The following is a 24,909-nucleotide window of genomic DNA, read 5'->3' on the forward strand; positions in this document are numbered from 1 at the left end:
TTTTTTTCAAAATATTTTTTTTTACATATTTTCAAAAGAAATTTTGCAAACCTACTAGGCCTCGAAATTTTTTTACATGGAACTTTTATTTTTTTTCCCACCATTTTCTCCCAAGATCCAAATGTTCCAATTCTCCTTCACCCTACTTTCTGACATTTCACGTGAAATATCATATTAACCTATAACTAATTCAAAAATTTACAAAATAATTAACCTCCTCGAAGAGGAATGCGTAAGTAGGGCATGCCTCATTGTAATACAACACGACATGCCCTCTAAAGCATAGTGGGTTTCACCTTTTGAATGATTTGAATGGTCGATTTGATAGGCCTTACTTTGGATATGTACTAAATTCGTGCTACCTATGGAGATCCTTATTTCCAATAGGGAAATGATTTTAGCACTCCACTCTTTTGTTATGTAGCGAAAGGTTCTTTTCTTTTAGGGGCCGTTTGGATACACGGATTTTAGGATCCGGGATTTCTTCAAAGTTGTAGCTAAGAAACAAGAGAAGAAGCGTACCAACCGTCGTTTTTTACTTCTCGCCCTTCTTTCTGACAGCAAGAGATCCTCCCATATTTCCAGGTTTTATAAATCTCAGGATGCAAGAGAGATTTTTAAAACCTTGATTTCTCACTTAAAATCCAAGCAACGCTGTCATGACAGCATCCAGCTGCTTGATCATCAACTCTCTTTTACACTGTTTTCAAACTAAAAATCTGGTTTCTAAAATCCGTGTTTCAAAATGGCCCCTTAGTGTTTAAAGGCCAGTCAAAGGATAATTTACATTTCCCAAAAAGCTCTAACACCACCCATTAAAAACTAAAAGACAAGAAGCTTTCGCTGCATATCAAAAGAGAGGAGTGCTAAAATCATTTCCTTTCCAATAATGTGCATTTTTATTGTTGACTATGTACTACCGCATACATGCAGTTTTGACCGCCCATGTTCAACCAGGAAAAGTACATATTATTAGCTATCGAATTAAGTGAGGGGAATTGATGCCAGGTCATTTCGGGGCAAGCGGATCATTTATCATAAAGAGGATGAGCTTCAAGAGAATGATTCGGAGTTCTTGCAGAGTGGAACCATGCAGTACCAGCCCGATTACACCTATTTCTAATCCTAAATGGAATGTAACGACGTAGGGATCCATATGTAAACATAGTATCTATTTGAGAGAGAGAGAGAGAGAGAGAGAGAGAGAGAGAAATTCCCATTTGTTTTCCAAGAACTTGGGATTCAATCGTTAAAATAAGATTCTTATTCAGATAAAATTTATTGGAAGCAAACGAGACCATACCTTTCCCTGTAAACTAGACTCTTCTTTTTATCAACAGATATTGGAAGCAAATACCTTTTATCAATTATATTCTTCCTACTTAATCCCAAAGATTACCAAACCATCCTCAATGAATCTCATTAATCACCACCACTAAATTAAAAAAAAAAGAAAAAAGAAAAAAAAAAGACCCCTTCCAAATGATAAAATCACCCTTCCCACTAAAACACATCCTTAGACATTGAAGAAGATTCTCGGTAGTAGGGATGTTTTAGTAATTTTACCAAGCCTTTCTGTATTTCACAAGAAGGAAATATACTACTATTAACCTAGTTGAGCCATCCAAGATCCGGGCCGTCTGACCGTGAAACAATTTCTATTTAATGTTACAATTTTAACACTGCCCGTTGCCCGGATCGTATATCTTAGCTGAGTACGGCTTTTCCACGTATCCTGGCTCGAGATGGTCTTTGCCTTGTTCCCGTTTGGTAATAAATAGAAGAAGGGCAAAAAGAAAAAAAAAGAAAAGAAGTCTCGTTTCGTATCTCCGAGAGAGAAAGCAAAGGAAAGAAAGAGAGAACAGATATTACAGAGAGAGAGAGAGAGAGATTTAGAGAGCTTCGAAAACCCTTTCATGGTGTATTTTGCTCCGCGAAGCTTCTGAATCTCATATCTGATCCGCCGAGTGAGTTTTTCGATTTCTCTTCTCGGTGAGTTTTTTTTCAGTTTTGTTTTGATTTTTTATTCGGACCGTATGATTTTAATTCCGTGTATTTTGTTTTCTTGTTGTGTTTCTTTTCCTGATTTCGTAACCCTACATTGCTTTCGTTTTGATTTTCTCATTGATTCGGTTGAAATCTTATGTTCTTTTTATGAAATTAGGGTTTACGTTTCTGCAATTGGATCGATCTGATTTGAAGGTACAGGTATGAGCATCGATAGCCCTAAGGGCGGGGAGAATTAGGGTTTATTTTCGGCGTTGGTTCGATATTCCATGGGCGACGGTGGAGTCGCCTATATGCCTTCGCAGCATGTTATGGAAAGATTTCCGATTTCTGAGACGTTCTGTGGAGGCAATGGTGGGTTTAGTTCTAAGTCTCTCCAATTTGGGGATTCGCAGCGAAAGCAGAAGAAGGTGGAAGTAGAGAAAGGGCAATTTAGTTCTCAGAGAGGGAGGAAAGAGGATTTGGAGAAGGGGGATTTGAATTTGGAGAAAGGGCGTAAAGGGGAAGTAGAGAAAGGAGAGTTTGTTTTGGAGAAACAGAGAAACGGGGAGGTAGAGAAGGGGGATATTGTCTCAGAGAATTGGCGAAAAGGAGAAGCAGAGAAAGGTGAAATTTTACAGGAGAAATGGCGGAAAGGAGAAGTGGAGAAGGGGGAATTCGTATCGGAGAAATGGCGGAGAGGGGAAGTAGAAAAAGGGGAAATTGTACACGAGAAATGGCAGAAAGGAGAAGTGGAGAAGGGGGAATTTGTATCGGTGAAATGGCGGAAAGGGGAGCTAGAAAAAGGGGAAATTGTACAGGAGAAATGGCGGAAAGGAGAAGTGGTGAAGGGGGAGTTTGTATCAGAGAAATGGCGGAAAGGAGAAGTGGAGAAGGGAGAGTTTGTTCCAGAGAAATGGAGGAAAGGAGAAGTGGAGAAGGGGGGATTCGTATCGGAAAAATGGCGAAAAGGGGAACTAGAGAAGGGAGAGTTCATTCCAGATAAATGGAGGAGAGAGGAAGTAGAGAAGTCAGAATTTGGTTCTGGTAGAGGGCGGAAAGATGAAGTGGAGAAGGGAGAGTTTATCCCGGATAAATGGCGTAAAGGGGAAGTAGAGAAGGGGGAGCTTATCTCAGAGAAATGGCGAAGGGGTGATCGCTCTACTAAGAAAGAAAGTAGCAGCATGGAGGAATTTTCATCAGGTAGGTTTCGAGCAAAAAACTCGCCACCTTCAGTGAAATTCACTGAGGATTTTCCTCAGAAGAAAGACTTCAGCAGAAGTGGCACTGATTGCAGTAAAAGGTCTTCATGGCGGGACACTGCCTCTGAAAGGAATTCAAAGAGCAGTTCACGTGTTTATGATGAGGAATTGGGATCCTATAGTGATGGGAAGAACAACAGTAAAGATTACACATTGGGTACTTCACCAAAAAGGCATGCCATTGAAACAGAGAGTAGCACTCGCAAACACCGTGGTGAATTCAGCGACCGTTCTGGGTTGAAAAGTCGGAGGATTTCCGAAGACAATAATCGCTCTAGCTATTCGGGTAAGTTGGATAAGTTTCATTCACAATCTTCCACCGAGCGATCTTACAGAAATAATTCTGCATCAAAGGTTTCTTCCTCGAGCAGGTATTCTTCAAGGAATTATGTCTCTTCTTCATCTTCTAGAGGTGCTTATGATAGGCATGGCCGGAGCCCAGGCCATTTAGAGCGGTCCCCACATGACCGGGCCCGCCACTATAATCACAGGGACCGAAGCCCAGCCCATCCAGGTCATTTGGAGTGGTCCCCACATGACCGGACCCGATACCATGATCACAGGGATCGTAGCCCCTCTTATTCGGAGTGGTCCCCACATGACCGGGCCCGGTACCATGATCACAGGGATCGGAGCCCCACTTATTCGGAGCGGTCCCCACATGATCGTGTCCGACATCGCGATCAAAGGGATCGAACACCTCTTTACTCAGAGCGGTCCCCACATGATCGGGGGCGGACCCATGATCACCGGGACACAAACAAGAAGAGTGGAGGGAGTGAGAGGCAGTACAGTCGGTATGGAAACCAAGGGCAGGAAGAGAGGCTTGGTTCGAGGGAAACCTCCAATGGTAGAGATTCTCGCAGGCTTTCCTCTACCATTAGACAATCACATAACGATAGTAGTTTCAGTAACAGTACCAGTTGTCCTGATGACAATGTTGAGGGTCAGTTTCACAAGGAAAAAGATTCACAGAATCCGACAGCTGTTTGCAGTGAACCTCCTTCTCAGGTTAATGAAGCTCCCCAAGACTTGCCATCAATGGAAGAGGATATGGATATATGTGACACACCTCCTCATGTCCCAATAGTGACTGAGATGAACGTGGGAAAATGGTTTTATCTTGATTATTTTGGCATAGAACAAGGGCCATCTAGATTGTGTGACCTCAAGAAGCTTGTGGAAGATGGGGTTCTTCAGTCAGATCATTTGATAAAGCATTCTGAGTGCAACCGGTGGGTAACTGTTGAAAATGCTGATTCTCTCGGGGTGCCTGATCACTTACAATCCATTGTTTCAGATACTGTAACACAGCTGGTGAACCCTCCTGAGGCTCCTGGGAATTTATTGGTGGATATTGGACGACCTGGTAATCAGCAGAGCCCGAAATCATCTGCGTCTTTGTTGCAGTCGATGCAGCACATGGATGGAAGTTTGGTTACATCAGAATGTTTGGAGGATCTCCACATTGATGAAAGGGTTGGGGCCTTGTTAAATGGTTATACTGTTATTCCTGGGAGGGAACTCGAGACTCTCGGAGGTATTTTTGGTATTTTTCTTTTTCTTCTTCTTTGAATTTATTATCTGATATGCAGTTTAATTTTCATCATTTGCATATTTAATTGTATTTGTTGTTGCTTTATGGGATTTATGCCCGTGCAGAAGTTTTGCACATGACATTTGAGCATGCAGAATGGGAAAAGTGGGGTAGTTCTGAAGGTAAGATATGACATCACTGTTTTTAAGTTTCCCATTTACGTGGAGTGACCCTGGTCATTTGTGAGCTATGTGGCATTGACATCCCGTGTTTGCTGGTGTCTCATATGTTACTTGGTCCACTCCTTAGTTCTTCAAAATTAAATACTGATTCTAAACAATGCAGCGCGAACATAACATCATATACTTTGAATTACAAAACATTGTTGTAGTTCTTTTTTCTTTATTTTTTTCCACTACACCTTGCATCCGGGACTATATCGACAACCATAATTCTGTTGTGGTAATACAGTGATGAAAATGATGATGCATGTTTTTCTTTCATCCCCCTCCTCCTCCCCCCACTCTTCCTGTCCTTTTTTCTTTCTTAAAATCACCAGATGGGGAGCTTATCGTGTGATTTTGCAGGTTTTACAAGGTTTCGAGGCGGCTCTGGTGATCCATCTGGACATCCAAGATATGAAGAATTTGGCGGAAGCTTTGAAAGCATGTCAAAAGAAACTCGTGAAACCAGATTGGTTGCACCTTCTGAGAAGGAATGCCTCTTTCCCAATAGCAACTCTAGTGATTGGATTGCCAGCCTGTGGTCCTGCAAGGGTGGTGACTGGAAGAAGAATGATGAAGCAGCAGTGCAAGATAAATTTCCTAAAAGGAAACTTGTCCTTAATGAAGGCTACCCTCTTTGTCAGATGCCAAAATCTGGTTACGAGGACCCTCGCAGGCACAGAAAGGAGGATCTATACCATCCTTCACGGAGCAGAAGGCTTGAGTTGCCGTGTTGGGCTTTTTCTTGGGCAGAAGAGAGGAATGATAGCAATGGCGACATGAACAAAAGCATGGTGATAAGCAGATCAAGTCAACTTAAGCCATTGCTTGCAAGAGGAGTGAAAGGGACTATGCTACCAGTGGTAAGGATAAATGCATGTGTGGTGAAGGACCATGGTTCTTCCCTAGGTGACTCGCGCATGAAAGTTAAAGGTAATGAGCGCCATACTTCAAGGTTTGTACGGTCTTTTTCTGCGAGTAGTGACGGTAGAAGTCCATCCACTGAAGGTGTTAGTAGACCCACAGAGGTTCATGAACATGAATTACAAGCGTTGCTAAAGTGCAGAGCGGACGTTAACATTCCAAAGGACCGTGTCTGCACAGTAGATGAATTACAGTTAAATTTAGGGGATTGGTACTACCTAGATGGCGCCGGCCATGAACATGGTCCAGCTTTGTTTTCTGAGCTAGAGGCTTTAGCTGCTAAAGGTATTATCCAAAAGCATAGCAGTGTCTTTAGAAAGAATGATATGATATGGGTTCCGATCACTACTGGTTCATTGACTTGTGGAGCTGCCCATACCCAAGAAGAAAACGGGACATCGACTTCCGATTCTTCGCAGGTTGCCGATAGTTTGATTGACATGACTTCTAGTTCATTTCACAACTCACATCCTCAATTCATTGGTTATACATGTGGCAAGCTGCATGAATTAGTCATGAAATCTTATAAGAGTCGAGAGTTTGCTGCAGCTATAAATGAGGTCTTGGATCCGTGGATCAGCGCAAAGCAGCCAAAGAAGGAATTGGACAAACACTTCCCATTTAATTCGTCAATCACCAAAAGTTCTACCGTCCTTTCTCATGACTCATCAGCCCACAAGTTCCGGAAATCAGGTATGAAGTCCTTTAACTTACGAGAAACATGCTTCCCTGGTCACCCGTCCATTTCTCTATGTGGTGAAACCATAGTTAGCAAAACCGGTGTTGTTTTTCAAAAAATGCCTTTTAAAACTCATTTTAATGGTTTGCCTTTTAAAACTCCCTTTAAAACTTTTATAGTAAGCAAAACGTTTTAAACACGTTTTAAACTAGTTGCAGACCTGTGCGTTGCACGGGAACGACAAATAAAGAAAATAAAGAATCAAATGAAGCGATTACCACGAAATCCTACGGAACTGTTAGTTGCGATTACCACGAAAGATATGGCTGAAGCACCATTCAGCACCGTGAAAATCATTCGTAACCAACTCAGAAGTCCAGGGTTGCCAGCATATGTCCTGGAAAAGAAAAATTGGAGAAGCAAAAATCAGATATCCATGACTATGGATCGAAATAAAATGATTTCATGAAAAAGGCGTTTCTTGATTAGGGGTATAAAAATGGGAGGAAGAAAAAGAGAGGAAGGAATAACTTCCTTGGAAAAGAAAATGTTGGGCTGTTTTGGAAACAAGAATCGGCACGAATAAGGAAGTATCATTTAACACTTATTTAGATAGAGAGAAGAGATATATGCTGGGTAACGTTTCCTATTTAATTTACTTGCTAATTTATTGCTTTCAAAATTTGGAATTTCGATAAGAGTGTAAAACGGGATATAGAGGGATTGCCATGTGGCACTGCCAGTGTGCAGGATTCCGTTTTCCTTATATATCACTAGACGTATTAAACATGTCTTTTTGGCCAACTTTCCAACTCTGCCCCAACTATATTCTGTCAATTACACAATTTTAAATTAATTTTTCTGTGTTTTCGTTTTTTTACTACGTTCTTTGAACCAAAACCATATTGAACTCGAATTTTTGCCTTCCCATTTTATGGCTGAATCACGTTTTGCTAACTATGGGTGAAACATAGTGTGTTATATTGTTGTCATTTGTAATCTAATATTCATTTTGTGGCCTGAAAGCAGAGGATGATGTATCTGGGGTTTACAAAGATCACATTCGTGCTGGAAAAAGAGGCCGGTTGCTATTTGATGAAAGTGAAGAAGAATACGAAATGGACGAGGACTTGCACACAATTCAGAAGAATGACTTTGACGAATTATGTGGCGAAGCTACTATCGGTGAAGAAAATAGTATGCGTCCCCAAACTGAGACAGAGAGCTGGGGTTTGCTGAATGGGCACATATTGGCGAGGGTTTTCCATTTTCTGAAAACTGACTTGAAATCTCTTGCCTTTTCTGCTGCTACTTGTAAGTGCTGGAACACTGCACTGAAGTTTTACAGGGATATTTCCAGACAGGTTGACTTCTCATCTGCAGGCCCCAACTGTAATGATTCCATGTTCTGGAATATTATGGTAGGTTTCCTTTCTGGTTTATTAGTATATTTGGGCTTTTTTTCAATTGTCTTGGTCTTAATATATGTCTTTATTTGGCCTCACAGAGTGGTTATGACAAAACAAAGATAACATCTGTTATCTTATTAGGATGCACCAATGTTAGTACTGGTGCACTTGAAGAAGTTCTCCAATCATTCCCTTGCATATCTTCTGTAGATATCAGAGGCTGCAGCCAGTTCAGAGAGTTGACTTACGCATTTAAAAATGTGAAATGGATAAGAAACCATGGCTTACGCAACACCAAAATTCTTGAAGGGTCGAATTCGAAGATAAGGAGCCTTAAACACATAACTGAGAAAAGCTCTTTGAATTCTAAGGCTTCCAAAGGCTCTAGTGAACTGGGAGATTATTCTGATCAATATCCCAATTTGGATAGGAAGGATCCAGGCAGCCACACATTCTGGCAAAGTTGTTACAAGCGTACAAAACTACTTGATGCTAGAAAGTCCTCATCGGTGCTATCAAGGGATGCTCAGATGAGAAGGCTGTGGCTTCGTAGGAAATCTGAGAATGAATATAAGAGGATGGAAGAATTTCTTGCTGTCAATCTGAAGGATATCATGAAGGAGAATACCTTTGAGTTTTTTATACCGAAGGTATACCTCACCTGTTGATACTTAATTACAGAGACACACTGTAGTACACCTGTTGAACTTTTTTTCTTTCATCCATTGGATTCTTATCACTTTCCTCTATTCAGGTTGCAAAAATTGAAGATAGGATGAAGAATGGTTATTATAAGTGTCATGGATTAAAATCTGTTACGGAGGATATAACTCGAATGTGCCGGGATGCATTAAAGTGAGCTTACTTGCTACATTTGATACTTTAAAATTTAAACTTATTCAGAGAACGTTCCTGCTCTTTAAGGGAACTATCTCAAATTCCAGACTTCCAAAACTGCCCCCGTAATTATGAAAGCTACCCTCGAAGTTATTTCTTTAGATTTTTGGATCAATCTATTGAAATGGTAGTCCCACATTGTGGAAGGACTGCTTTTAATTTTTAGAAATTCTGATAGTTTGTAATGATTTTCTGTAAAGTAGGATCTGTAATTCTCTCTGTCTCTCTCTTTTAAAAAAAAATAAATAAATCAAAATATGCCTCTATTTTTTCCCCACTAAGGGCACGTTTGGCTACCATGAATTTTTTTCCACAATAAATCAGTGTCTCCAAGTGGAGTTGAGGGTGAAGCGGCCAAAAATCAGGAAACAAAAATCAGGAAACTTGTGTCTCCAAGTGACGGGAAGTTGCTAAAAATCAGGAAACAAAATACTTTACTCAAAATAGCATCAAAATTTTCCTGATTTTTAGCCACTTCTCAGGCTCATCTCAATCGTGCCCTCTCAAATCTCTTTCCTCATCCCACTGCCCTACCCCCCTCTCACTACTTGGATACACCGATTTATCACGAAAAAAATTTCCTGGCTGCCAGACATGGCCTAAGTGCTGTAAATGTCCCTTTCCTGACTTTTATTTTGTATTTTATGAGACAAATTTTGTGATTACATAGATTTTGTTAATGCAGAGCAAAGAATCGAAGTATGAAGCACATTATCATGTTGTTTTTCCAACTAGTCACAAGCTTGGAAGAGAATGCCAAATCATTTCATGAAAGGGATGAAATGATAAAGTCATTGAAAGATAGTCCAGTTTCAGGGGTTTGTTCAGTAGCCTCCAAATACAAAAAGAAACACAATAAAGTTTTGAATGAAAGGAGAAGTGCGATTAGGAGTAACGGGACATCATTTGTCAATGGTGGCATTGATTATGGAGACTATGCATCTGACCGGGAAATTAGAAAGCGCTTATCCAAGTTGAATAAAATGGCTTTGAATTCAGAAAGTGAAACTTCTGATGACCATGACATTTCTGAGGAAGATGTTAGGGGTGATCATGAGACTACTGATTCAGAAACAGAAAGTGACCCGGACATCCGTTCAGATGGCGGTACTGGGAATTTAAGAGATGGACCTCCGTTCATGGTAGATGAGGCCTTGGATTCTATGAGTGAAGATCGCGAATGGGGTGCTCGTATGACAAAAGCAAGCCTGGTTCCTCCAGTTACTCGTAAGTACGAAGTCATTGACCAGTATGTTGTCATAGCTGATGAGGACGAAGTGCAACGGAAGATGCGGGTTGCCTTACCAGATGATTATGCTGAAAAACTCAGTGCCCAGAAAAATAGTACGGAGGAGTTGGATATGGAAATTCCTGAAGTAAAGGATTATAAACCTAGAAAGACGCTTGGAGATGAGGTCCTAGAACAGGAAGTCTATGGTATAGATCCTTATACTCATAATCTTCTTCTCGACTCTATGCCTGAAGATTCTGAATGGTCACTTATAGAGAAGCATTTGTTCATTGAAGAGGTAAGCATGGTTTGGGATTATCAGCTGCTATTCTTTCATTATTATTTGTGTCTAAATTTCCGTCTTCATTTGTTGTTTGGTTGGCGGCTTATGAATCATTGGATTGGCGATGTTTCTTGTAGGTTCTTTTGCGGACTTTGAATAAGCAAGTTAGACACTTCACTGGTACTGGGAATACTCCTATGGTATATCCATTGCAACCTGTTGTTGAAGAAATGCTAAAGACTTCTGAGGAAGGTGATACACGCATTATGAAAATGTGTCAAAGTATCTTAAAGGCCATGCAAAACCGTTCCGACGACAATTATGTTTCTTACAGAAAGGTATGCATGTGATGTTTGAACTTTGAACCAAGTGTCATTACCTGGACTATTTTGTACTTTTTCAGCTGTTATTCTTGCTTTCATTTCACCTGTACTCACTCTGTTTCTTTCCGTGTGCTACTTGCCTTTTTTGGGTTTCGTTGATCAGGGGCTTGGAGTGGTTTGCAACAAACAGGATGGCTTTAGTGAAGAGGATTTCGTTGTGGAGTTCTTGGGAGAGGTATATATAATAAGTTGTTGATGATCTTGGTTATGAAGCCTTGTGCATTATGTTTACCATTCAAGTGTTCAAAGACAAAATTGCCTATTCATCTTTAAAGTTGGTCAGTCTAATGTTGCACTCTACATTGTAGCACAACTGCATAAGTGTATTGGTCTCTCACATGCATAAGATAGATCATGTGCAGCCAATCTGGGCCTATCAGATTGGGCTTCATGCAGTTGAATTATGATACGATTCAAAAATATGAATTATCATTGTTACGTGGAACTAAGTTGACATTTCTGAACTCTTGGAAGTTAGAAGATTATCGCAACCTTTTGTTCTTCAAATTGCTGAGAGTCATATTGTGAGCACACCCACTATTGCCACTTACCTACCACAGCCTTACATAATTCATATCTTGTTTGCTGTGTTACCAGGCACGGATATTGATGTATTTGCTATTTAGATACTTGTTCTCACTCCTTACACATGCTAATATCCAAAAGGGAGAGTGCGCTGTTATGGTTAAATCATTTTTATTTTTCTCTAAGCAATTTCTGAACATGTTTAAGAATTAAATTTGAGCAATTTCTCACAACATTCAATTACCAAGGGTTTGAAAATACATGAGTTTTTGGATTTGGTTAGAAAATGTTACAAAAATAGATTTTAATTCCGAAATCCAAACTATTCATCCATCTGTATAAGTTGGCCATGATAATGTAGACCATTAACACGATTAATGTAGACCAAACAAAAGTTGCCGATCACATTACAAAAGAACCCGATTATAAGTTGTTTATTAAGCATTCACCAAAAGGGCGCACACACTTTTTGCTGAGCATGATGAGAGAACAAGGTAGATAAAGACTGCTCCTAAGGTTTATAACTCAGAGTTTTGCGAGTTTCATTTAGGATGTTGGTTAACAATTGAAAAGTGAGAAGGTATCACTTTGGACTGAGTACAGGGTTGGCATGGTGTCCTAGAAGTACCCTCTCAGATTCAGGTATTCTATCTAAACTGATGTGTTTGAAACTTTGAATATCATAAGTTGCTTGTCCATACTTAAAATCATGTACGTTTATGATTCTGAAAGACGTATCCTCTCCTTGTGACTGAGGGTTTGTTATATTTCAGTGACATAGGAAATCAATTCAGTGTTAGTGGGTTTAGAAATACTTGGCTTAGTTGGCGTTCAAAAAAAAAAAAACAGAAGAAGAAATACTTGGCTCAGAATCACACTTTTCTGTTGTTCTCTGGAAGATTTTGGATTAGATGTTAAACATTAATTGAATAATAACATGACTTATTGTTTCATAAAGCTTGGAATTCCTTTTCAGATTTTTTTGAATGATGAAGCTTTATTAATGAAAGAAAGAGAAAATGGGTCCCTTGACTGAGTTTTTTAGATTTGTCCTCTTTTGTATTTCTTTTTTAGAATTTGATTTGCAAATGGAAGTTTATTGATCCGAGAAAAAGATCTCCTTTACGATTCAGTTCAGAATAGTCCTGATTTCATATAACAGTGTTTGGAGTGTTCTGTAGCGCAACATATCTAGACACTAGCTTTGAAGGGTCTAGGTGACACTGTCTGTCAGTTTATTACATGCTTCGAGAGCATTGTGTTTGTGTTGAGAAAAGCATTTGGCCTTTGCACTGGCACATTTATTCTGGCTGCTGTAGTTGGCTTCATGTTAGCCAAAGTGCACCTATTTTCAACATTTCTGATATTGTAAGGGGTTTGCATACATTTCCTTATAATCAACTGAGCAAGTGAGCATATGTTGTTATTTGAAATTCTTTTTAATATTTAAGGACATGCTCCTATATGCTACATGTTCTTCCTATTTCCTTTATCTCATTTAGACATTTAGTTTTTCCAATTTTTCCTAGTCGCTTGTGAACCTTATCTTTACATCATATAGTTTGCTTTTGTTTATTAGTTATTGTAACTAAGCATTTTTGTTTCTACTCAGACTTTTTGCCATCATGGAAACAAAGAGGTTTGATGAGCAAAATTAGTTGTATTAATTATGAGGCTGACTTCAATGCCTTCCAGGTTTATCCAGCTTGGAAATGGTTTGAGAAGCAGGATGGTATTAGGTCTTTGCAAAAAAACAATAAAGATCCAGCACCTGAGTTCTACAATATATATTTGGAGAGGCCAAAGGTGTTTTGCTTACTTTTGCAAGTTATTACATGAGTTTTATTGTACAGGTTCCTTCTGGATATCTCACCAAATACAGTCATTTGACATCTTTTTTTATCTGGCAGGGTGATCGTGATGGATACGATTTGGTTGTGGTTGATGCTATGCACAAGGCAAACTATGCAAGCCGAATTTGTCACTCTTGTCGACCTAATTGTGAAGCAAAGTAAGTTCAAGAAATAATTCCATTTTCATTATGTTACTATAGCCGATTATGGGGGTTTGCCAGTAGAACAAGTATCATTATTAGAATTTTACAATCAGGGCATATAAATGACTTCTGGCACTGAATCTTGGATGACATGGCTGGGTAGTCCAAATGCTTCTAATTTTCAGTTTGCTTGTTGGCTTTTGATGCTGGCTAAACCATGATGACAATGTGATTCTAAAAACACACACAGTGTACAAATTTATTTCACTTTCTAAACGCTTCATACATGGCTTATTGTACTTTTAGTCAGTTTAAAGGAAAGCCTTTAACATAAGGCCACGTTTGGATACCAGCATGATATAGATTTGGATTTAGTTGATATTTTGAACTAGATCAGATCCATAGAATTTCCAAGTCAGTTACAACAGTGCAAAAAATTCCGATTTTCAAATCTTTTCTGCGAGACATTATTTGGAAATCAATATTTGTGGCAACTACCGTCACCATCGCTGCTCCTCGACGTTGCTCCGGCAGCAGCGAGACATCCCTCGCTCCCTCACTCTCCCTCTCTCTCTCTCTCTCTCTCTCTCTCTCTCTCTCTTAAAACATGATCATGATCATGAAGATGATTGATGTGTTTTGTATCCAAAACTCAAATCCAAATCAAAATACAAATGCATGAGGTATCCAAACGGGCCCTAAGGGAATTTAGAAAGTCAGTGTGCACCATTACTTTGGCTGCTTCTTCTATTATATTTGTCTATAATAGCTTGTCGGTCCAACTACTCTTTCTTTGGTGCCTAGCTCAATTGGACATCTCTTACCTCTATCTGTTGAGATCCGATTGCCAAGCGATGGAAAAGTAGATGTTGCATGAGCTCTGATGCAATTCTTTAAAGATTGTGTTAAACGCATAATCCCAATGCGGTGTCATTCTTTACTACTACAGGAGAAGGCCGACCTCATTCAATCCGTACCCACGCATGTTTTTGTATGTGCAAGATCCATCTTGTCGTGGACATGATTTTATATTTTTCTTTGCGCGATCGGTGTATAAATAGGACGTTGCATGCACGTCTTGCTACGTATTGCTCAACTGAAAATCGACGACTTATGGGATCTTATGTCTTGTATCTGAAGATACTCTAAGGCCCTGTTTGGATTGCAAGAAAAGCATTTCTTGTGGAAATTTTTTTCTCTAACTTTTTTCTATTTCCTCAATTTAAAGGGAAATGATAAATTTTAGGGATATTATTATAAATTTAGGGCCCGTTTGGATACCTCATAATCTGTATTTGGATTTGGAATTGAGTTTTGAGTTTTGAGTGCAAAATGAATAGATTCGGCAGCTCATGTTGAGGGGGAGAGAGAGGGAAGGGGGTACTTCCTAGTGGAGTGGAGAGGTTGAGGAGCAAAGAGAGTGAAGGAAACTGCCAGATCTGTGGATTTCCAATTTCTTATTCCCACAGCAAACTTCGAAATCTGATTTTTTTCACTGTCAGCTGCTGAATTAGAAATCCAAGAATTTGATCCGATCCAAATTACAGTGCAAAAAGGGCTGCAAATGTGAGAAATCCAAATCAAAATCTTCTCGGCATCCAAACGGGCCCTAAAGGTTCCTATAAATAAAACTTAAGCTGTGGTGGTTCAAGTCACTTTTTTTCTAATATATAATCAAACAATAGAAAATGATGAAATTTTGGGAAAAAAAATTTCTTTTCCAAACTTTTCCAAAAAATTACTGCAATCCAAACTGTGCATAAAGCCTAAATGGCTAAACCATCTAATAATCATGGTATATTCTTCTTGTGTGATGGTGTGGGTAAATTTGGATTGAAGTTCATGGATGTATATTCATGCTATTTTTGGCTTTGCTTTTGCACATCTATTATGACCATGCTAGTATTTTGCAAAAAATTAAAAATAAAATAAAATATTGCATGGTATCTTCTGCACGTGTGATTCTGACTTTGTTTTTTTTTTCCAATCTTCACGTTACTTCAAGTCAGTGGTATCTTTTTGTTGTTCTTGGATTTTTTTGTAATAATCTGGGGTTTTTGTACTGATCTACTAACTGCTCCATATAAACAGAGTTACTGCTGTAGATGGCCAGTACCAGATTGGAATTTACACTGTACGGCCAATTGGTTATGGCGAGGAGATCACCTTTGATTATAACTCTGTAACAGAGGTTTGTTTTCCCTTAGTGCCTTTATTAGTAATAATGGAGGAGAATTTCTTATTATTAATATTCTTAATTTCTGTGCAGAGTAAGGAGGAGTACGAAGCTTCTGTTTGTCTGTGTGGCAGTCAAGTTTGCAGGGGAAGCTATTTGAACCTGACCGGTGAAGGGGCTTTTCAAAAGGTCAAAACTTCAATGCACTTACCTTCGGTGGTTTCCTTCTTTATTTTTGAATATTGTAGAAACTCAATTGATATTGCTCAGTGCCTTATCTTACCAAGTTGGAATGATGTTTTCATAGGGTCCTTAGTTAACGCTTGAGATGCTGAATCTCAAATCCCCCCTTGTACACTATTGACATTTTTCATTTTGTTTCTTCTCATGAAAATATTGAAATTTTAATCTCATTTCCACTCGTTGGAGTCCAAAATCTTGTTGGTTTTCATGAATCTGCCATCTTTACTTAGAGTTCAGTTCATGTTGCATAGCCTTTTTATTTTTTGCATAGCTTCTGTTAACAGATGTGATTTTCACCAGGTGTTAAAGGAGTGCCATGGGATTCTAGATCGACATCAACTGATGCTAGAGGCATGCGAAGTAAACTCTGTTTGTCAGGAAGATTATATTGACTTGGGAAGGGCCGGTTTGGGCACTTGCTTGCTTGCTGGATTGCCTGATTGGCTAATTGCATATTCAGCACGTCTGGTATATATTTGGTAGCTTATTCTCATTTCACAAGTGGGATTAACTGTATCTGTTTGTCATCTGACACATTGTATTCTGGATTAAGGTGAGGTTTATAAATTCGGAAAGAACAATGCTTCCTGAGGAGATACTAAATCATAATTTGGAAGAGAAGAGAAAATTCTTTTCTGATATTTGCCTGGAGGTTGAGAAGAGTGATGCCGAGATTCAGGTGAACTCCAATGACTGCATTTTTATGCTCTCTCTCTCTCTCTCTCTCTCTCTCTCTCTCTCTCTCTCTCTCTCCCTCTCTCTCTCTCTCTCCATATATATGTTTATATATCTATTTGTTCTGCGAGGTTATCTTAATCTTTTTTGTTTTTCCATGAGGCAGGCTGAGGGTGTATACAACCAAAGGCTTCAAAATTTGGCCCTTACACTTGACAAGGTGATTAGCTTTACTTATTCTTTATTAAGATATGTTTTACTTATATTAGCTTTACTTATATGCATCGCATCTTGCCTTTTTATAATATCTCAAAGCAAGATTTTAGGATGCCTTTTCTTTATTAAGACATTTTTTTCAGAAAACTATTTCTGCTTCCTATTCAGTTGTAGGATCTCATTTAACAAGCTTTTGATGTCTTCATTTTAACAACAAAACAATTCCATCTTTTTTTAATGGCTCCATCTTGTACCAAGAAATATTTTTTTATTGTTCAGAATACACAATTTGCTCAATAGAGAAGATCTGGTGCATATTTAAGAATAATCAGTAGATTTTAGGCCACACAAAATCATAGTCGATACCATGTCAATTGTTCTTAATCAGTGAGTATGAGACTCCATTGGCTCTGGGTATTGAGAAATACCTACCACATGAGCCATCAAAAAGTATGCCAATTCTTTTTACATACTTTTTGTGGAAAAAAACATATTTGCAAGGTAAGTAGAGCTTGCCCGATAGGCAAGACAGGCCTAGAAACAGCCTTCCTAGGTAATGTATCCACTATCTTGTTGGCTTCTCTCAAATCTGTGTGAATTAATATATCATCTCTCTACTTCAATCTGAAGCTGGCAGCAATTTTTCATGGGCTTAGGCTATCCTTCCTACCCCCGAGCAATTAACATTTGAAGGATTCTTCTCCCAAAGCTGACCCCTTTCAATTTCCATGAATACCTTGCACCAAGATGCCTCACAATTCTTTCCTAGATGAGGTCCAGTGGAATGGTACACCATTTGATATCTTGTACGATCTTTCTTTCCAGTAGAGATGCTTTTATTCTAAAATACTTATTATCTCTTCTGTCCCAAATCCCCCTGAACACCACAAAGGGAAATCCACAAACTTACCATTGCCAATTGGAGCTCTGTCTCTTTGACCCCCTTGAGGGTTGTGTTTTTTTGCGTCTCTTTTTTATTTATTGTTGACCATCGATCATCTAGGTTGGGGGCCTCTTCCTTTTTCAATAAAACTTTCATCACTATTCAAAAAAAAAAAAAAAATTGTTACAAAATTAGGTTAGATGTCTCATGAAAGATGGATGCCAATATCTAAAATGGATGGTTCTCCATCTTCCTAAGAAATGATTTAAGAAAGCCCCCTTACTAGCACTTTTGATGTGGTGTTGGTGTTGAAGTGCTGAACTTCATATCAATGATTCGCTTAGCAGAGAACAATTTGGCTTGCATCACCATGATATACAATCCAGATAGTTTTTGGACCAGCATTGACTGTATTCTTGAGTAGAATCCACTTAAGGTAACTTATGCAAGCAGAGTTTGCAGACAAACCTACAATTCAGCTAATTTTAAGAAAAAAGAGGGCCGACTGAGATACAAAAGTAGGCCCCAAGTAGACCGAAACATCGTGCTAACATCAATGGTGGGCCCTATAGTGTTCTGTTTTTCATGACAATCTTCAAACAGTCATTATGGTTTTAGTGATTTTTATTTAGTTCTAGACTGAAGCTTAAGCTGTTTTTGGTGGGCAATGTCAATGAAAAATACATATAGCATTTTGGGACAGGTGAATTTCTAAGATGTATGATATGTCTGTTCAGAGTTAAGCAAAGATTAGAGTCTTATCTTAGATAAATATAAGTACTTTTTTGGAAGTTTCTTATTAGAGAAATGATAGTGGTTTTTGTTTTGGGTAACACAAAATACACTTCTTTATTTTATTTTTTCCTTCATTTAAGTAGAACTGAGGCTTTACTTAGGTTGATTAAAGGACTGTAATTTATTCTCTGTCAGTTGCCAGGATTAAACTAGGGTTTTTGGGTGTTCTAGGCCTATACATTTGAGGTTCTGATCTACATTTGGACAGGTTGCTGAATAATTACAAGTTCTTTGTGGTTGCTTTTACCCTACTACAATAATGTTTTGATCGAATTTATTTCCATTTTGTTTCTTTCAAGTTCTATCATGCACAATTTGATTGGTCGGTTTGTGTGATTGTTCGATTCTCTAGCAACTCCTTGCTTTTGGATGTTTCCTAGTTGTTTATTTGCTTAAACAACTCTGAGCATGAAATGATCAAGTGTTTGGAGCCTGGGATGAAATCTTTGCTCAATCACCAAATCTGAGGAAGTCTGGAAACACCGTCAAGACAATGACGCATATAGCCTCCCCACCTTGGGTTTCTGGTCATATCGATGGCGTCTGTTGGCACAACAGACAGAGCATTATTGATCTGGTTGATTCTTCTACATAAAGAATATGAGCTTTTGGAGATGTACTGGATATAGTATACATTGACTGCCCCCTGGAGGTATCATGATGGCCCAAATCAGCTAATTGAAGAAGGCTTTGCCATGATGCTCCGTAGTTTCATATAGCAAGTCTCAAATTTGTCTGGTGAGCTGAGAATTGGGGGTATAAAAGTAAACGGCAGTCATTTTATATTTTTAGATAATCAAATCTTCTGATTCCGCTCGGAAAAATTAATTTGATGCTATAGCAATGATTCTGACATGCAGTCAGGTGTCTGATGATTTTTAAATAAAAAATAAGAGAGAGAATGCAGATAGAAAATAAAAAGAAAAAGAAAAAACAGCAGAATTGAAAAGCATCATCTCTTCAAGATGGAATCGAGAGGATTTTCGGATCATTGCATGGGCATATGGATTGGGGTGTCCATTGTGATTTTTACAAAGATCTTAACCAAGAAGAAGGCTCATGGAACTCCTTACTAACTCCTTACTAACCGGCCAACGCTTAATCTCGAACCTTGAGGACAAGGTTGATTTTAAGGAGTTTGCTTTCTAGCTGTTTGGTATGGGTGCTAGTCTTAGAGATAAGGGTTACGGTATCTAGATTGGCTTGGGTAGGACTTGTAGAGGAAGTGGTCAAGTAGCTGCCACGTGAGTTTTCTATTTGGTATAGATAATATGTAAGTAATTATTTTTTTTTCAAATTAGTGATGAAATTTATCCCAAAAAATGTGATTTTGCACACAGAGGAGGATTGAACCTTTTCTCCAAGTGGGTCAAGAGGCTGATCTTCTCTCTTAGAAGATCAATCACTTTGCGAATTGATTTATGTTTGTAACAACTTGTATGTACCTTTCCTCTTCATGTCTCTTTGCCCCGCTTCTAGGTTCTAGCTTTAGCTGTTGACTATCATAACAATGAATGTAGGTTGTTAATTTCATCTTTTTTTAATAATTTTTTCAACTGTTTTCATTTTTGTCTGACTACAAGTCATGTTTCAGGTAAGATATGTCATGGGATGTGTTTTTGGGGATCCTAAAAAAGCGCCACCACCATTAGAGAAGCTTAGTTCTGAAGCTTCCGTTTCTATCCTTTGGAAAGGGGAGGGCTCACTAGTGGAGGAACTACTACAATCCCTGGCTCCTCATGTGGACGCAGACTTGTTAAATGACCTAAAGTCCAAAATTCATGCCCACGACCCTTCTGATTCTGATGACCTTCAGAGAGAGCTTCGGAAGTCTCTATTATGGTGAGATCCTTTTGCAATTTTTTCCACTTGATACAAGTATACAACTAATCTATGCTGCTACTTACTGGAAACATTGCCATTTATTTGCTATTCCCTATGACTCTGATTCCAGGTTGAGGGATGAAATCCGAAATCTTCAATGTTCAAACAAGTGTCGTAATGACGCTGCCGCTGACTTGATTCACATGTATGCCTATACAAAATGCTTCTTCAAAGTTCGGGTGAGTCCTTCCTTCTTTCCCACTTCAAAATATACAAATAAAATTGGACAATATTGTTTAGTGGTTGAACACTCTGCTTGATCACACATGCAGGATTATCAGACCGTAACATCTCCACCTGTTTATATTAGCCCTCTCGACTTGGGTCCCAAGCATGCCGATAAATTGGGGTCTGGTTTCCAAGAATATTGCAAAACGTACGGTGAAAACTATTGCTTAGGGCAGTTGATTTATTGGCATAACCAAGCCAATGCAGAGCCTGATTGTAGCTTAGCAAGAGCAAGACGAGGTTGCTTGTCATTGCCAGACGTTGCATCCTTCTACACAAAGTCCCAAAAGCCAACACGAAAACGTGCCTACGGCCCAAGAACGGTTAAATTTATGCTCTCCAGAATCGTAAGCTCCACCAATAATTCAATGGTTGATTGTGTGGTTGCTTTGTCTTTTTTGTCATTTTGTATTTTCTAGCCTTGATACAAAATACATATGTTCATCTCCTAGGATTCTACTTTAGAAAATTGACAAGCATCATCTCTCATATCATATATTATGGATGAAATATTAGGAGAGAAATTATATGGTGGCCGACCGTGCACCAACAAGGGCGGGAAGCCCACTCTTGATATTCGATCCAACAGCAGCACCCTAAAAAGCTAAAAAAAAAAGGGCTGCTGTTGGATCAAATATCAAGGATGGGCTTTCCACCCTTGTTGTTGCACGGTCGTCCACCATATAAAAGCTCATATTAGGAAATGGTAAATTATAACCTGGATGCTTAACAGAACATCGTTGTATTTAAACAGGAGAAACAGCCCCAAAGATCATGGCCAAAGGACCGTATATGGACGTTCAAGAGCTCTGCGCAGATATTTGGCAGTCCGATGCTAGACGCAGTCATGAATAAATCGGCATTGGACAAGGAGATGGTTCATTGGCTGAAGAGCAGGCCCCCTATATTCCAGGGGATGTGGGACCGGTGATACGATGATCAATGCCTTTGTTTTGGAATGATTATTTTTATTCTATTCCCCAGCTTACCATTTTGATGGTGGTGAGTTGGTAATCATTTCAAAATATCCTTCAGCTCCCTCTTCCAATTCTGGTGTACAGGTTTTGTATTTACTATTCATCATTAAGTAGTGCATTGGTTAAGTTAGTTTCGAGGATGCCATAGTTGTTCCTCAATTTTTTGTCTCATTCTTGTATCTATTTATTTTAGATTTCTCTTTGTAGTACCGAAGTCCCGTGAGAAAACCTACTCACTTTTTTCAATAGGCACAAATTATTCTTGTTTTCTGGCTTTTCGTCTAAGTCCCTTGAGAAAACATACAGCACAGATTATTCATGTTTGGCACCTCTTTTTCTGCCTTTTCCTCTCATTTAGTTTGAGATTAAGATGATTGGGGACAGTCCGAGATACCCATCTTAAGAAGTCCTATATGTAACTTGGCCCAAATTATTCTAGGTAAAATTTTGTCTTGGTGACTTGGCCCAATCCTATTTGTACCATTAGTGACAGAAATGTTGTATAAATGCACTCCCAATAGTGGCACCCTGCTCGTAACTCGTGACACTTGTACAATTCCTAGGAATCTCTCAACAGCCAATGGAAAAAAGTGGTTCATTAAATGTAAGAGTGCCACTAATAATTATCAAAACGAGGGAGGGCCGTTATAACTTGGGCTTGGTCTTGGTCTTGATGAATGTGAACAGAGCTCGTTGGGTTCACTTGGAGACTGCTCTCAGCAAAACAAGGATTGCAATAATCAGGGATTAGGAAACCAATTTTTTGGATGGTTGCAAATTTTATTCAAAAAGGAATATGGGACTCAAATAGTCAACCCAAGAAGATACAAAAGAAACAAGAACAAAAGAGAGGAAATAGTACAATAAAGGCCCAAATTATATGGGCAAGAAATCAAACCACTCCAAGGCATGCCTCTCTACTCCATCTCTAGCCAAACCATCTGCCACACTATTAGCCAATCTCTTGACGTGATTAAAAGTGATTGAGTAAAAGATCTCATCAAAGAAACGAGCAAGCCTCCATGGGAGGACAGAAGAGCCTCGCCTCAAAGCCAACTAATATTATTTAAAGAGTCGTCCTCTGCAATCACTCGATCAAGGGCTTCCTTTTTCGGCCGAATAATCCCTTCATGAAAGGCTCTGACTACAGTTTCGCTAGCGTCAACCAAACCTATTGGCCTCGAAAATGCCCATAAAATATCACCCCTTTAGTCCATTTATGACTACTCTTTTACCCTAAAGAGGCTTTCCTAAGAAACAGGGGTGAATGTATCATATCCCCATTTTAATTAGGACAGTGATAAATTGACCCCCATATAGGACAGTGCAGAGAGAGAGAGAGAGAGAGAGAGAGAGAGAGAGAGAGAGAGAGAGATGGGGGTCGATTTATCACTGCCCTTTAATTATCATTAACCAAAGGGTTAGTAAAATGTAGTCATAGTGGGACTAGTCCCAATGGAGCAGATTATGGTGCCCCTTCCCCTCCCCAATTAGATCATGGCAGCCGATCACCACACAAATCTTTGGTCCAAAAACCCATCGACGCGTAAAGCTACTACCCACTAGAGTGCCTCTATTATCGAAAGACCTTATTAGACTAGTTTTCCAACGCTTTCCAAGTAGCCATGGAGTCACATTTATATATGAAAAATTGAGATCGGGTTACCTGCACTGGGCAATGTTTTTTTTTTTTCCAAAAAAGTTTATAAATTTCATGAAAAATCGGATCACCTTCGTGAGACTATGGGGGTACACTGATAGAGGAAAATAGGATAATGCCCCTCTTTAGTTCGCCCACCTTATAAGTGGGGCGCATTATCCTATAGGGGGCGAAAAGATCATCTCCCACAGAAAAATTGATTTTAATGAATAGAAAAATTGTTTTGTAATGAAGTGAGGAGTGTCATTATCAAAATAACGAAGTCTCTCTCTCTCTCTCTCTCTCTCTCTCTCAATTCTCAAACCCTACCGTCATTTTCATATTTACGAGCAGCAATAGCCATCGGCGACGGATTCCGTAAAGCTAACCTGCAACAGGTTCCGCCTTCTCTCTCTCTCTAACCCTAATTTTTCAATAGAAATAGAAAATTTATTTACTTTCTTTTAATTATTTAAATTTTTAAAGGATTAATTATGGTTCATGAATACACGATCACAATTACAATTCTTCCTCGATGCATTTGTCTCAATTGACCGAGGGCATGTTTGGATCTATGGAAAACACATGGATTTTATAATCCATGATTGTAAAATCCTGGATATTGCTAGCTAAAACTCAGATTTTATTAGCTAAAGCCTGGATTTTACAATCCAGAAAATGTACATGTATCTAAACCGTAGTCATTGTTGTTAAAATCTTCAAATTCTTTTCAAGTTAGATTTTGTTTTATCAATAAGAAACCGATGTAATAGTTTTGTGGGTAATATTTTATGACTGAATTCTTTTCAATGTCTGAATTATTTTACATTGTCTGAGTGTTTCTTGTGATCTTCATTACTGCTGCTGATTTCCATTGACACCATCAATTGACTCAAGTTTGTACAAAATGTTAGAAATATGTTTTGAAGCTCCTTCAAAAATCATTTGGTTTGTTTTCTAGACACCCTATGCGGAGATACTGATAGGATTATCATCAGGGGAAGAAACGGCACAATGGATTTGGCAGACAGGGCAGTTGGGTTCTTACTATCTTTTATCAGCTTATCAATATTCGCTTATTACACCTTTTGGGTCATCATTTTGGTCAGTTCCTTGCTTGCTGTTTCATTTAGGGTTTACATTTGGATTATTCTCTTGCAGTTCAAGTGATTCAGTTTTAATTTTCTGTGATATTACAGTCATTTGTGGACAGTGATCACTTTATACACAGTTACTTCCTTCCCCAAGAATTCGCGATCATAATACCGGTTTTTGCTGGTGTTGGGCTTCTCAGTCTATTGTGCATGTTTATTGGGTATGTCATGCTCAAATCAAAGAAGAAATCTGCTTGAATCAAGTTTGTAATGTCTTTTCCTATGCAAATATCAATGAATTACAGATAGCCTGGTTGTTATTGTTTCTCAAACATTAGATGGTCTGGAATTAGCTCGATTTACACTGCACGGTAATATAGCCCATTTACTTTTTCGTGATGTTAATTTGTTGTGGGTTTAAACAAGAACCACAACTCAAAAAACCCCATGAAGAAGGGCTCCTGCACCATCATACAAATACTGAAATGTAACACAAGCTAGATATACTAAATCTAGAAATATGAAAAATATAGAAAAACTTGGAATTCTCTTTTCTCGAGCAGCATTTAGTTGGCATGGGTTTAAGCAGATATTACCGATGATAAACAGAAGTGTTTTTTTCTGGCTCCATTCATGCAATCCATCTTGATTTCCTGGATACATAACTGAGCCTTCTTCTCAAGGGATCCCAACCCTCTCACATTCGAAGAAAGAATCTTCATTGCCAAACTATCTTTTTTGACTTTCCCCTAGAAGGATATTC

At 38.8% G+C, this 24,909-nt stretch overlaps 2 protein-coding genes across 5 annotated transcripts; both read left to right on the forward strand.

Moving 5' to 3' along the window:
- The first annotated feature begins 1,746 nt into the window (after positions 1–1,746).
- On the forward strand, positions 1,747–21,698 carry LOC143883972 (histone-lysine N-methyltransferase ATXR3-like). 3 transcript variants are annotated; one of them, XM_077387306.1, is made up of 21 exons: positions 1,747–1,992; positions 2,165–4,797; positions 4,911–4,967; positions 5,373–6,626; positions 7,642–8,033; positions 8,120–8,671; positions 8,776–8,876; positions 9,604–10,447; positions 10,570–10,770; positions 10,919–10,990; positions 13,036–13,146; positions 13,251–13,351; positions 15,428–15,527; positions 15,606–15,701; positions 16,056–16,223; positions 16,309–16,434; positions 16,597–16,650; positions 19,919–20,166; positions 20,279–20,387; positions 20,481–20,783; positions 21,191–21,698. In XM_077387306.1, exons 2-21 carry the CDS (start codon positions 2,277–2,279, stop codon positions 21,365–21,367), a joined length of 7,587 nt encoding a protein of 2,528 aa, XP_077243421.1. In that variant the 5' UTR covers positions 1,747–1,992; positions 2,165–2,276; the 3' UTR covers positions 21,368–21,698. The 3 variants fall into 3 exon arrangements, with proteins under 3 accessions (XP_077243421.1, XP_077243423.1, XP_077243422.1); XM_077387308.1 differs by having other exon boundaries at positions 2,165–4,788; XM_077387307.1 differs by having other exon boundaries at positions 1,747–1,967.
- A 1,420-nt stretch (positions 21,699–23,118) lies between these two features.
- On the forward strand, positions 23,119–24,545 carry DPMS2 (dolichol phosphate-mannose biosynthesis regulatory protein-like protein). Of its 2 annotated transcripts, none has more exons than XM_077386033.1 (3): positions 23,119–23,450; positions 24,014–24,156; positions 24,252–24,545. In XM_077386033.1, exons 2-3 carry the CDS (start codon positions 24,067–24,069, stop codon positions 24,402–24,404), a joined length of 243 nt encoding a protein of 80 aa, XP_077242148.1. In that variant the 5' UTR covers positions 23,119–23,450; positions 24,014–24,066; the 3' UTR covers positions 24,405–24,545. The 2 variants fall into 2 exon arrangements, with proteins under 2 accessions (XP_077242148.1, XP_077242147.1); XM_077386032.1 differs by having other exon boundaries at positions 23,123–23,450; positions 24,051–24,156.
- Positions 24,546–24,909: the final 364 nt, after the last annotated feature.

The sequence above is a fragment of the Tasmannia lanceolata genome, unplaced genomic scaffold, assembly GCF_043159265.1.
Source record: "Tasmannia lanceolata isolate RefF3 unplaced genomic scaffold, GAP_Taslan_0.1 ptg000008l, whole genome shotgun sequence".
Lineage (NCBI taxonomy): Eukaryota > Viridiplantae > Streptophyta > Magnoliopsida > Canellales > Winteraceae > Tasmannia > Tasmannia lanceolata.

Excerpts from the sequence above, each read along its gene's own strand:
- LOC143883972 (XM_077387306.1), top strand. The coding sequence starts at position 2,277 with ATGGGCGACGGTGGAGTCGCCTATATGCCTTCGCAGCATGTTATGGAA. Across the intron at positions 4,968-5,372 it reads AAAGTGGGGTAGTTCTGAAG|GTTTTACAAGGTTTCGAGGC; the intron begins GTAAGATATGAC and ends GTGATTTTGCAG. Across the intron at positions 15,528-15,605 it reads ATTATAACTCTGTAACAGAG|AGTAAGGAGGAGTACGAAGC; the intron begins GTTTGTTTTCCC and ends ATTTCTGTGCAG.
- DPMS2 (XM_077386033.1), top strand. The coding sequence starts at position 24,067 with ATGGATTTGGCAGACAGGGCAGTTGGGTTCTTACTATCTTTTATCAGC. Across the intron at positions 24,157-24,251 it reads CCTTTTGGGTCATCATTTTG|TCATTTGTGGACAGTGATCA; the intron begins GTCAGTTCCTTG and ends GTGATATTACAG.